Source organism: Electrophorus electricus, chromosome 23, assembly GCF_013358815.1.
Source record: "Electrophorus electricus isolate fEleEle1 chromosome 23, fEleEle1.pri, whole genome shotgun sequence".
Taxonomy (NCBI): domain Eukaryota; kingdom Metazoa; phylum Chordata; class Actinopteri; order Gymnotiformes; family Gymnotidae; genus Electrophorus; species Electrophorus electricus.
In genome coordinates this window covers 3,823,495-3,836,850 of record NC_049557.1, presented here as the reverse complement: position 1 = coordinate 3,836,850, position 13,356 = coordinate 3,823,495, and the positions used below count along the sequence as shown (strand labels likewise).

Sequence of the window (13,356 nt, the reverse complement as noted above, 5' to 3'; positions counted from 1 at the left end):
AAGACGAGGCAGGGTGAGAAAAAGCAGCGCAGGGCTCATCGCGGCAGTCGGCGTGGCCCGTGCGTGGGCGCGAGCATCGCAACCCGCATCACGACAGCCCTCCTCGGTCCTCTTGCGATTTCTTGGCGAGTCATGCTTAGTAGCGGTCTTGGTAGCAGTCGGTCATCACGCAGGAGGTCCGCAGAGACGTCGCTGATGGGTTGCGGCTGACGTATCCGATGAGAAGCACTCGCCCGGCTAATTCACAGTGTCAGGCTACATGAAACAGGAGCGTGAGGTACATCTATATATAATTGATGCTCTTGGCTATGATTTATTTTGCACTTGCACAGTTCAACATGACTGCAGATCAATAAATTGCTGAAAAGTACAGGTTTCCCCCCACTGCGTAAAAGAGAAGGAATGCTGCTTAAGTATGTTTGCTGTAAGTCCCCTGCAGTTAAAAGCAGCCATTCCCGGAGGCAAATCCCGCAACTCCATGGAAATAAGCATCAACAAATGCCACAGAAATGAGAAATTGCTCGGAGCCGCCACCTCTGGACTTCCAAACAAAGTGAACATTTCCTGAAGTGTCACCACGCTGAAACGGAATATGCTGAGAGTTTATGCAAGGAACGAACACACCAATTAGACCAGCTGGTTGTTTGGAGGTAAACGGCTCCAAACAAGCAGAAACAAGGTCATTTCCTGGCTTGCCCAGGTTCAGTTTGGGACCTGAACCAAAGGCAAAGAAATGGCAAGCGCAAGTGAGTCGCAAGGTCAAAACGGGACGTCAGGCGAGAGGTCACGTTGAGCTGTGTCGAGCACTGGGCTGCATAAATTGCAGCACCACGGTTATCTGACCACTGCTGCATTACCTACTGTGAGGGTATACTGAATCAAATGAAAACCTAAGAATACCATCCAGTCTGAGAGAATTCCGGATAAGCATGATAAATTCAGTTATTCGCTGTAATGTGTAAAGGTACGTTATACGCGCCCATATAAAACACAGCTGTGTTACTTAAAACATTGTTGTGTGACATGATGTGTGAAGGAGATCACGAGCCTGTATGGTGAATTCCTGTTAACTCTAGAAGACGGCTCAGGTAATTAAAGCTAGCTTGGCAGGGAAACCAGTCACTTTGTGCGGCACAGTTTAATACCGTGCTAGCCGAGGTACGAGGTTTTCTTCGGATGGTTTACCACGGGAGCCAGTACTGTCGAACATAGCTCCAGGCCAATCGTGATTTGTCAGATGTTTGAAAATCAAATGTTTTAGGATCCTTGTGTGTGTGTGTGTGTGTGTGTGTGATCGTATCGTACAATCGTGCGATTATGAATGTCTTGCTTTTATTGAAATTCCACTGTTGAGTCATTAATATTGTGCATAATGCAATTACGTCACCGAGCTCCGTTCCCGTTGGCATGCCTCTAGCTCTTTCCTCGTTGGTGCATGCCGCTGTCGATACCGCCGACGGATGAACCACCGACGGCCTTGGCGGCTCTCGCGAGCGCGACATCGAAACAAAGCACGTGATATCGATAACGACTTCGCCCGTTACGGCCGGGACGCTTTTCGCGCGCGCTCTCTGGGGCATGCGCGAAGGTCACACTTTGGTTGCACATAATGAACACCACGGCGTGAAAGGGTTCATCGTGCAGCGAACCAGCCCTTCTCCTGGAGCGTGAAATTAATGTGTAATTAGAAATCAAAGGCACCGTGTTGCAAGATGCTAAAGGCCTGACGGGAATACCGCTTTAATAACCTGAACGCCGAACAGAGCGACGGAGCAGGCCGGCCGAGAGAGTCCATTACGTCTGAGGGATCCCAGCAGAGAGCGCAGGGGATGCTCTCATAACACGAGGCTTCCAGGTGTGCGCTCGGAGGGGCCCCATCATCCTGGGAGCGAAGAGGCTTGCGTTCAAAATAAATAAATAAAGTCAAATCCCTGACTGGATGACATTAGTATTCGAATAGCAAAGTGATGGCCTGAACTCCGAGAGACCTGGGGGAGGATGTGATGACTATAATGATATTGTAATGGGATATTAGACGTGACTGTTGGATCTTGTCAAAGCTAATGGCCACTACTTTTAAATATTCAACTTGGACCCATATGTCAGTGAGGGAAAGCAGGCACTAATGCGAACTGTATTTTGGCTTGATGGCGTTAAAAGGTACCAGTGTCTAACTAGTGCTAATGGGTGTTAAAAGAGTGGTTAAGGGAGGAAAATTACATGCCCAGTAAGAGAGGATGCAGTAGCGTGTTATTATTGCTCTTGCCATAGATATTACAGGACATTTCCATGCTCTGGAAACGGTGTCGTTTGTTCAGTGCGGTAGTTATAGCGTTCTTATGGGGAGGTTTGTTACGTTCATCTGCACTTTGCTTTCTTTAACCGAAAAACAAGAAAGAAAGAAGCCAGCAGATCTATGATGTCTGGTTCTTTTGTAGAACAGTTGGAATACAAAGTAGTCAAAACATGAAATCGCGCTCAGCGTTTTGAATCTGGATAATTGCCGAGTAAAAGACCTCTCCCTCGGCCCTGGTGTAAATAACAACGCAAGTCCAGACACAACACATTGACACTGACTGAGGCGTTTAGCCGAGGAGAGGGCGTTTATCGCTGGGTCAGTTTGTGGTGTTCAATATTTAATGCATATACACCCCGAGAATGTTTAAATTGATCCCCCCCCCCCCCTTTCTCCTTTCCCTGGCAATCGTGCCATCTGCTTCGGGCCCGTCTGTATGAGCGAGAATCATCTGGATGGTGTGTGTGAGGGGCCGATGTACGGTTAAAAAAAAATCACTTAGTATGTATGATTGGAGCAGTATAGCTTTTTCTTTTCAACTCTGATGGGCTTCTTACAGCAGGTGTGCCATTTTGGCAAATAACGCAGCAAAGTCTACCGAACACTGATGCGTGAGTATACAGGAAGCTGAAGCTGAAGCTGGGGGCGAGGCTAACGACCAGTCCTACGGGCGGGGGGCGTTCCCGATGAGGCCAGATCAGACTGCTTATTGGTGTGACCGAATTTTTAGTTGAATAAAAAAAAAAAATAATAATAATAATGCAAATCAGTAAATCATATATGGTTCAAACTGGAAGAACATAAGTGTTATCATTAAAAGAAATATTAGCTCAACACGTGTAAGAAAGGTGTGAGAACAGAGACGTGAAAGTCAAGTTAAATGTAACCATACTGGCAAAGTATTACTGACCAAATGTTTTTTGTTGAAATAGGAACATTCTGGGTTCTGCTGAGGTTTCTAGCCATTGGCAGGTTCTGTACGGCAGACTGAGCTCAGAGTTTTAGTAGGTTAGGAGTTTTACCGGGCCTTGTTCTCGGTGCGGCACTTTGAACACATCCGATGTGGAGAAGTCCCGGTGCAGCCATCGTGAACAAGTACCTCCCAAGGGTTCTGAGGAATCCAGTCCGCTCTGTTTAAATTATACATGTTGGAATACCCTTTTCCAATATCCCACCAGCAGTACTGTTTGATGGAGAAAGGGGGAAAAAAATCAGATATGAAGATATTGTGTTAACACACTGACAAGACAGATGATCAGCATCTGAAGGGGTACATAGTGAAGTGTATTGAGTTTGTTTTAGAGAAAAACATGCTTCAGTGTAACCCTATCGATAGGAGCACTCTTACTGAAGAACTGCTCTGCATTATTGAGTTAGCATTTAACTAAACCTTAACGCTGACTCGAATCTCTTATAAAAGCGCACTCCAAAATGTCCTCCCTATCCTCTTGAATATTTAATTACACTTGAAGTGTTTTAATTAAATTCTGTCTGTAGTTATTGATGGGCCTCATTTTGTTGTAATTATTCAATTTGTTTTGTGAGAATAACAATGTTTTTGTTGAAATCGTGATACAATCACTGACAGGAATTATGAGGGAGTACAGATGCTTATCCTTCTTGGTATGGAAAAAATGTCTCAAAGATTCATGGGGAATTTTTGTCTTTTTTTTCTTTCATTCTGTTTTAGAAGTATCAGGCGACTTCTTTGAGTATGTGGGTGACATTGACAATGTAGACATATTCCATGAAAAAGGACGAAAAATATGTTAAATGTCCCATACAAAGGACAACTATCCAAGAAATACAAGTTACTCTGCACTTGCACAGTGCACTCCAGTGATGAGTCTGATTAAGGGTGAAAGACTGCTTCCTCGTCTTCCTTACTGGAGAAGTGCTCTCAATCAAGGCCCATTTATGTCACGTTGCTTGTGCATCGATGAGCCTTTCATTTGCAAAGGTATCTAGAGCAGATGGATTAAAGTGGATGTGATTTCATATTTAATTATACCTGTTGGTAGATTTCATATTTTTCTTTGAGATGAGTTCTGTCAGTAAGAATTAGCATGGGTACAGGAAGCTTTCTTTTGCTAATGTCCCTCGAGACAAAGCGCCAAGTCGGCGGCGGTATCGGTTTGAGTTCTTCATTAATTACTGCCAGATGTGGCCCTGCTGTGCCGGCCCTGACCCCTAACCTTTCCACGTGCGTTTGTTCCAGGGAGCCGCGGCCACGCTCGCTGTGCCTGCCCCGCGACGATGACCCTCCCGCCAGCCTGGAGGCGCTCCCCTTCAGGCAGATGCAGCAGGACTGTACGGCAACGAAGACTCTGCTCTTACGCCTGCGCAGACTCCTTCAGGAGGTGAGACCCCCCCGCGCCTCCTCAACCCGTCCAACCCACCTTGCAACCACCACCACCCCCCCCACGGGACGAACGCAGGCAGACACTCGGATGCCACCTGCTCAGAGTACCTTTTGATTACGATTCTTTCGGCGCCTGTGCCGTTAGAGCAGCGTATATCTAAAAGTTGCCTCCCCCCCCCCCCCCCCACAGTTCAGCGACAGAATTCTTTTGCTCGCCTTTGCTGTAGCGGTTAGCGGGTTTAGCCGAGCGCGTGAGAGCCAGCGTGGAAGCCGTGAACACAAGCTCATTTGTTTTCAGCTGAAGGCCTCGTCTCTCTGCCGAGTAAAGCTCATTCTTATTTCTTTATTGACTATGACTATTAACCAGAATACCCACCGCACCCTCCAGACAGCTTCTCCAGATTCCTCTGAAGATTAGCTACATGAAATCTATTTTCCCTAAACCATAAAACCTGAAATAACAGTTAGGGGCCATAGTGAGGGTCTAGGGAAGGGTACACACAGAAGAACATGAATATTAAAGAGGAAAATGTTTGCCCTCCTTGCTGACTTCATCCTCTCATTAACTTGCAAATGTGCTATCTCCCATCTCCGTAAGTAAACTGTTCACCAGCGAGAATCAGAATGACTCGAGCCATTCTGCTGTGTTTCGGTTTGCCTGACCTGGCGATATTGAGCTGAGATTAATGCTTTGTTTTGTTTTGTGTGTGTGCGCGCGCGTGTGCACGTGCGTGTGTATCCATTTCTTATTATATTTTATGTGAGATTAACTTGGAGCAAGGCAAAGATGTGGGGAATTTAAACAAGTGATCCAAGGCCAACAATGCAAATGAATGTTAAATAGTAAAACAAAACTCATATGTGCTTGAATATGCTGTCAAACATTTAACTTGTGAATTTATGAAGACCTGTATTCAATTTAAATCCGTCCTCTACACACTGGAATATGCTAGTCTTCATTAGACTCAGCTTGGATTTTTTTTAGACTTGTTGTAATGGTTAACTTTGGCGTCCCCCAAAAGTGTGTAGCACAGCTGCTTTTACTTTCTTAATTAAATGGAAATCTGCATTTCAGAAACTCCTTTTCAGAAGTGTTACGTGTAGAACACACTTCCCTGAGAGCTGAAGCGCCCACAGCGGCTACAGTATGCCCCAAAATAAACAAGCAGTCATGAAACAACATGCTTGTAAATGACTACAAGTACTTGATTTTGACCAGGTTCTTAACAAATGCTTTGAAAAGCGGATGTGTATTTTTTGTGCTAGAGAATCTCCTTTATATATCTAGGCATTTCTTTCCTTCTGGGTGTCTTGTGATAGACATGCTTACACTATATGGCCAGAAGTATTTGAATACCTGACCACCTATATGGACTGGAACTCCTCTTCACCACGCACGTTAAACTACACCTTTATTGGTCTCGCCACATCTTGTGTTTATGCTGGACTGGAGCGGACCTTTATTAAACTGTTGCCACAAAGTTGGCGGCATATAATTGCCTCAAATGTTCGTGTATACCGTAGCATCAACGTTTACCTTTCACAGCAACTAAGGGGCTTAGTCCTAACCCCGAACAACAGCTTCTGACTATTATCAGACATTACTGTCAGCACAGCGCATTCCAGAAGGTAGCTTCCTTTTGGCATCCACCAAACTCCGATTCGTCCGTCGGACCGGCCGACAGCGATGTCTGATTCGTCACTCTAGAGAACACGTTTCCACAGCTCCAAAGGCCGGTGGCCATGGGCGTTCGGCTGCTCCAGCTGATGCTCTGTGCTGTGCACGGAGTGTAGCCATGGGAACCCGTTTCGCGAAGCTCCTGCCGCGCCGTTCTGGTACTGATGCTGCATCCAGAAGTGGTTTGGAACTCCGCGGTAACGCGGCAGAGGACTTTTGAGTACTACGCGCCCTGGCACTCGGCCGTCCTGCCCCGTGAGTTCGGCTGCTCTGCTGCATGGTGGCTGGGCTGCTGTTGCTTCTAGAAGCTTCCGTTTCACAATAATGGCGCACAGTTTGACCAGGGCAGATGTAGCGTGGCGGAAATGTCACGCACTGACTCATGAAAAAGGTGGCAACCTATGACCAACATGACCCATTCCACTGCAGATGTTTGTTTATGAAAATCACAATGCAACAGTACAGCCATGCGTATATCTGTTAGCGACGGGTGTGGCAGAAGCACTGTGTCTGCATACGTTTTGGCCACGTAGCGTAGTTCTATTTGCAGGAGTAGTACTTGTACACCAGAGTATCGGCTCCACGGGCCAGTAAATCAGAATATCGGCCCACTGTTCATTCGTGCGTTCCATATCAATGAATTGGAACAGATATCATAGAAACTTCATGCTAGTTAGGTCATTAGAACTGACATGCAACAGAGCCTGTCTAAGTCTATTTAAAGTGCTTGTGTGTGTTGTTGCGGCGATTCTGTAGAACGGTTTGAAAAATTTGTAGTAATGTTGCTAATTTCTCATGTATCTCGGTGACGACGCCTTCCATGGAGCACTCGGTGAACTTCCCTTAGGTCATTATATCTTCATTTGTTGCAGAGAAGAACTGAGTGACAGCCAGCTATCAAAAGCAGCATGTGGCTTAGCTAACTCACTGTATGAAACCCTTCTTTCTGGATTCTTGCTTTAAATGGCACAGTCCCCTTTTTGACCTCTGATCCGGTGTTGTATAATGCCTTATAATACTATGTCACGATCCTCTAAATAATTGGGCTTTCGTCATTTGGAATGCTGAAGTACCCACTCAGATTGGAAGTGAACTGACCTATGTAATCGTTTGGAAAGAAAAATTAAACTGCTGTTCCATCCCATTCCAGAGTACTGAGACCAGTCCTGCCAGCAGCCTTCATTCGTTACCCATAAGCCCTTGCAGTGAGAAATCCCTTCTTCTCAAGGTAATTGCCTGCATTGAAATTTATTGAATTAATTTGTCTTTAAATTTTTGTTTTAATTGTTCTACTAAGGGAATGTCATCATTGACTACCTGCAGTCCTGATTCATGTCTTCATGGTTTGTTAAAAAGCATAGATTAATTTCACCTTCTCCAAAGATTTCACACCATGGCTATCCTAGATATCAGCATTACTGAGATGAAATATAGAGAGTACATTTCAATTTCTTTCTCTATTGTATCTCCCAAAAATGTGCCTTTTAAAGTCAGCTTTCATATAGAAGAGGTCTTGATCTGAGTTTATTCTTCTCAGCCATCAATAAAAAAAATTTTCCAGCTATCTTGATGGGATTATTTTATTATGTGCGCTAATCCTTGGGCCATGGCTGTCATGGGAGAAAGGTTTACGGTTCTGTATATTGAGCAGGGAAGAGGATTTTGTTTTTCGCTGGGACCTTCTATTTATTTATTTATTTATTGGGAGCGCGGAGTTGGAAATCCCGTCGAGCTGGGCGAACTGGAAACGAGGCGCGAGCCTCGCTGTCCTCCTTACTGACCTACATGGAGAACTGGCGGAAGCAGCAGTCGCAGCAGCGAGCCACGTGACGTTCCCGCCCCGTCCGCGGGCTCGCGCCCACGCTGGAGCAGGCAGGGCTGCTTACCATAGGGCCCCGTGAATTCCGACATTGCGATCGGATAACAGGAAAAGGGGCGGGGACTTGTCCTGCTTCCTTCTAGAGGGGGGGGGGGGGAAATGGTAGAGGGGAAAGGAGGAAAGAAAAAAAAACAAAAAACCTTTTCCCATTTTTAAAAATATAGCCCACAATCCCACCTGAGATGGAACCGTGTCACTTCATGTCCTACTTTGAGCAGAAAACTTCTCGTGCTGAACATTTGTTATCCCTGCCTCCTTTATAATTAGAGCCCGTGGAAAGCGCTCTCCTGTGGCGAGAACCAGGGGCTTGCAGGCGGAGTGGGCAGAGACAACTGAGCTCTTCCACGCCAACGTTTCTGTGAGCCCCTCTAAGACCGCCCACGTCTTCAGGCACACTCGTGACCGCCCACCTCGGCGCTCCATTTTGGAGTTTCTAACGTTATGGATCTCATCCAAAAACCATACCAGAGGCGGATCTTCGCTCCCATGCATTTTTTGGTGTTGTTTTGCCATACATAGTAGCATCAAAATGTCAGGTTACTGCAGTAGCTAATTTTGGTTTTATAAAGGTCATTACTGTGCTCAGAACAGCAGAAATGCTAAAAGCACAGTGCGTGAGTGGGTATGAGCACAAAGTAGCCCTGAAACGCACGATAAACGCAGGGGTAAATGAGAAGAATATACTTATTCTTCTCATTCTTCATACGGATATTCAGAGGGCTTGTCCTTTTAACCCAATTTAGACGACTACAATATGCTTTTAAAGGATAAGACGCATGAAAATTACACATTAAAATGTTTTTTCTTTTGCTCTTCTACAAAACGTAGAAAATTCCATTTGCACTCCGGTGACTCGGGGCTCACGGGGAAACTGCCTTTGCCCACCACCGACGAGCTGAACGTCCCGCGTTCTGCTGCATGCGCATGTTCGGGAAGCGTGCAGCATTTTTTCAAGCTCTACCCTCGCTTTCCACTGGAGTGTTTAATTTAGGCCAAGCAGACGGACGGGCCACTAAGGTGCAGCCTTACAGCATGGCGCCAAACGCACTGTTCACCGTCCTGTGATGCTGAGTGTGTTGCGCGCGTTTGAGCGCGTGCACGCAAGAGACCGACCGCCCTTTGGAGGCCCCCCACAGCACCTCACTATTCACACACCTCTCGGATGAAATTAAGACTTGGCGAAACCTCCTGCCCAGGATTGGGGTTTGGAAGAGGCCACGTTTCTGCTTGTTTACTTCATGTCCGTGTCAGGACATGACCTTTTTAAATTTAAAAAAAAAAAAAAATGTAAAGGCTATAAATTTAAAATAAAATTTGAATCTCAGCATCATGGCAATACTTAGCACAGGGTCATTTTCAGCAAAACATCTTAAACGCCTTTCCCAAACAGATTTTTTATTTTTTCAGGCCCATGAGGGGGGTGCTGGGTACCCTTGAGAATTTTATGTAATATCAACAAAGGAGCATATTACAGCTGAAACAATGAAGTGTGTGCCGCTTGGTTTAAGTCCATGACTTAGCGTATAATCCTTTTCATTGATCTCTCATGAAGGACTCCATACCACATAACAGGGCGTCTCTGCACACAGGAGAAGCCTGCATGTTGCCAAAATATTGCTTCGAACCTGTTTCTTAAGAAGAGTTTAAAACTGAGACTGGGTGATTTTTTATTATTATTTTTTTAATAATTAAAATTTTAAGCAATTTTAATGTCCATGTTTTAAGGTAAGGTGTTATTTAAATACATATTTGTATTTTGATGAAAGCAAGGTTTATTCCCCCCTCCCCTCACACGTTTGATCTTTAATTAGATCGATGAACGTTTGCTATAACCTTTAAGATCAGGCAGGAAAGCAGCCATAACGCGCCCGGCGAATGACTGATGAGGCGAGTTTCACAGACAACTTCTGCTTGCGGAAGCCAAATCGATCTTCCCGTGGAACAAGGTGTAAGTCAGGGGTGTCCGGTCTTATCTGCAGAAAGACGTCATGGCAGCTGGCTGTATTTTAGCGAGGCAGAGGGACACCTGGTTCTACTTTTGCTCTTGGTCCTCACAAGCATTGATCAGGCGTGCTCCCGCCTGGTTGGCATGCAGAATCTACAGCCTTGCCGGCCCTTCGCAAATTAGCTTGGACACCCCCTGGTGTGTGTTGCGCTCACAGGAAACCTCATGGTATCCTTCGTATAAAGCGGGCGTTATCCGATCTACGGAAGTAGTATGACTTAAACCCCCAGTGTCCCTCTATAGGGCATTGGGGGCAGTGTTTCTACCCTTAAAATTCCCCACCCTTCCTCTTTATGTGGTTCCCCACTTACAACCTGGGAAATGCTTTGGGCCGTTACAGGCTTTCCTGTCCCCACCATGACAGAGGCAAGTGTTCCGGTAGTTTACTTTGACAGTCTCTTAATCTACGGGGGCCTGCTGTCTAGGAGCGGGTAACCCAAAGTTAAGCAACCGCATGTACAAGAAAAGCACTTTTTTGCTGTTATCTTACTGTATTTACTCTACAGGATTAAGCCTGTTACCAGCCCAATTTAAACCCTGTCAGGAAAACGGCCCTGGAGTACGGAGACTCTCTCCGGTATGCTTGGAGTGTAATCTGCGTCGGGCTTTCCGAGGGTGTTTGGCTGGCGCCGTCACTCGCGGAGGGGCAGAGCGGCGGTGTGTTGAGACGACTGCCGGTAATGGTGCCCTTGAAACCGCTGTCTTACCCACGCCCTCCTCCTCCTTCACACCACGCAATGGATGCTGACAGCACAAGGTCACGGGAGGGAAGTGCCTCCTGGTTCACACGAAGTTTATGCAAGAGCGCGAAACGTCTCCACAAAGCCTTCCGGTTTTCGTTCGGCAACAGAGAGATGCTAGTTTTCTTCTGGAAGAGATCCTGAATATTGTGCTTCCCTTTTAAGCTGTGTGTGTGTGTGTGTGTGTGTGTGTGTGTGTGTGTGTGTGTGTGTGTGTGTGTGTGTGTGTGTGTGTGTGTGTGTGTGTGTGTGTGTGTGTGTGTGTGTGTGTGTGTGTGTGTAGGATCCAGGGAGTGAAGAGTGCCAGTCCCTGCAGCAGCAGCTAAAGGAGAGAGATGAGCTGATCCTCAGACTGCAGGCTGAGCTGGTGAGAGAACTCGGCGTTCAGACACATCGCCTCCGTGACTACGGCCTTCTCACTGGCAACAGACATTACAAGACCTACGTGATCGTTTATCCTACTACTTCCTTTTTTTTTTTGCTTGCTATTGCCTAATTTGTCACACACAAGGCTGTCAATCACGGGTGACGGCACTTTCACTGATGCACGGTCTCTAGATCGCTTTTCCCCAAGTACCGCGTTACTAAATTACATAGTTCCTCACGAGCAGACTAACCTGAGCCGGAACGGTCCTCGGGGCGCTCGCTGTGGCCAGAGTAGGGCGCCGCATGCTTTATGCACGGTACAGCTCGCTCGGGGGCAGGCGGACACCACAGTGTCCTAATATTCTAACAGCAAGTGGACAGACATCTGAAGGAGAAGCATGATGGGCCCAGCTAAAGTTTGTATGCCAAGAGCCTGGAGGGTGGGGCAAAAGGATCCGATGCGCACACCTCACACGGGGAAGGGGACTTGGATGAAGTAGCAGAGGGCAGTAACGAGGCTATGAGGCAAGAGGCCACATGAAGAATAACACTGAAGCTTTAATGTGTAACGACTTCGTAACGATTTTCTACCTGCTGTACATGATGCTTGTTGGATTGATTCATAGAGGTGACCGTGAGGGACTCTGAAAGCTTTTCAGATTCAGAACGCCACTGTTCCTTCCTGTTTACAACGTGGAGGACAAAGGTTGACTAGCGCCTCTGACGCTACGTTCGGATAAGCCCTGAAACCGACTGATTATGAAGTACCGCCAGTTGAATTTTTATTTTGCTTTGTGCTTTTAATTTTTTCTCACTGCCCTTGCCGTCGCGCATTTCAGATGCTGGGTCTGTTTTTGCTTTTTGCAATTCACTGGGCTTTGCTCACACTGCAGGAGTTTGCTGGAGTTTATCTTTCACTATGATTTTGCATGTACCACATATAGCCCACGTCTTTACGTTTCGGCTGGGTTTCTAAAGGTCACCTTTCCCACTCTCATACAGCTGAGCAGCTGTTTAAAAAAAAACACAAAAACAAAACACCCAAAAACATAGCTGGGAGCCTTCCCTGTTTGCACACCTCGAACGAGACCGGTCCAGGCTTGTCCCGAACACCAGACCCTCCCGAGAGCGTCGCTGGCGTCTCCTTTAGTTAACGTTATTCGGAACACATTTGCATTCCCAATTTCACTCCCAGCTGACAGAATCGAGATTGTCTGTCTGTCAGAGTTTTACAGTTTTTTGACATCATCACTGCTTTGAGCGTGAGCGGCCCAATAAATAAATAAATAGTATAAATCGTAAGTGTATATAATGGCGTAGCCAGAAGAGCTTTGCAAACCACTGTGAAAGTGATGCAGCCCGTTCCTATAGTCATACTGGCAGCTTATTGGCTGCAGTTGCCTGGTATTAGACGCCATTAGCGAGGTACTGTGGCCAAACCATTCCCCCCACCACAATTACTATTCTTAGTAGTAGTTCCCTATTCAGAGATTGTCTGGCTAGGAGATGTGTGCCTTTATTTTGGGATTTCACCCAACATAATTTGATGTTACTTGCAATACTGGGCTGGAAATATTGCTGCTGATGTACCACTGCAGGGTAATTTAGTACTTTTTGGGGTGTGTGTGTGTGTTTGTGTGTGCACGCGTGCGTGGTATTGTTTCTCTACTTGTAGGAAGTTGTCCGTAATGCACAGAAAACTCTTTGCCAAAAAGCTGATAAAACAACCCAGACAGATCTTGCAGTCTCAGAGGTGAGTCCCCATTATCCAGCCATAAGAGAACTCTCAACGGGTCCTTTAATGTTCTGGGTTTATCGAGTACTGCCAGGACTTTTTTTTTTTGTCGTCTTCTAAATTGAATTTATCCTCTTTGTCCTCTTCTTGTAATCGAACTTAAAAGTCTGGAATACCAAGACCGTAATCCTGGCACTGCTTGCCCAGGTTCCCATTGCGCTGCTAAACCGAACGCTTTCACGGGAGCGGTCATTGCCCCAGGGCTGCCCCCAGTAGGACGCTTCAGGGGTCTGCA

The 13,356-nt window shown here is 46.3% G+C and overlaps 1 protein-coding gene across 1 annotated transcript in view; it reads left to right on the top strand.

The window, feature by feature from the left end:
• ccser1 (coiled-coil serine-rich protein 1) overlaps positions 1-13,356 on the top strand; it is a 52,969-nt gene that overhangs the window by 17,806 nt on the left and 21,807 nt on the right. Inside the window, exons 6-9 of the mRNA XM_035522017.1 lie at positions 4,515-4,656; positions 7,487-7,564; positions 11,244-11,327; positions 13,002-13,079. Of these exons, the coding sequence (XP_035377910.1) occupies positions 4,515-4,656; positions 7,487-7,564; positions 11,244-11,327; positions 13,002-13,079 (382 nt within the window). The remainder of the gene's footprint in view (positions 1-4,514; positions 4,657-7,486; positions 7,565-11,243; positions 11,328-13,001; positions 13,080-13,356) is intronic.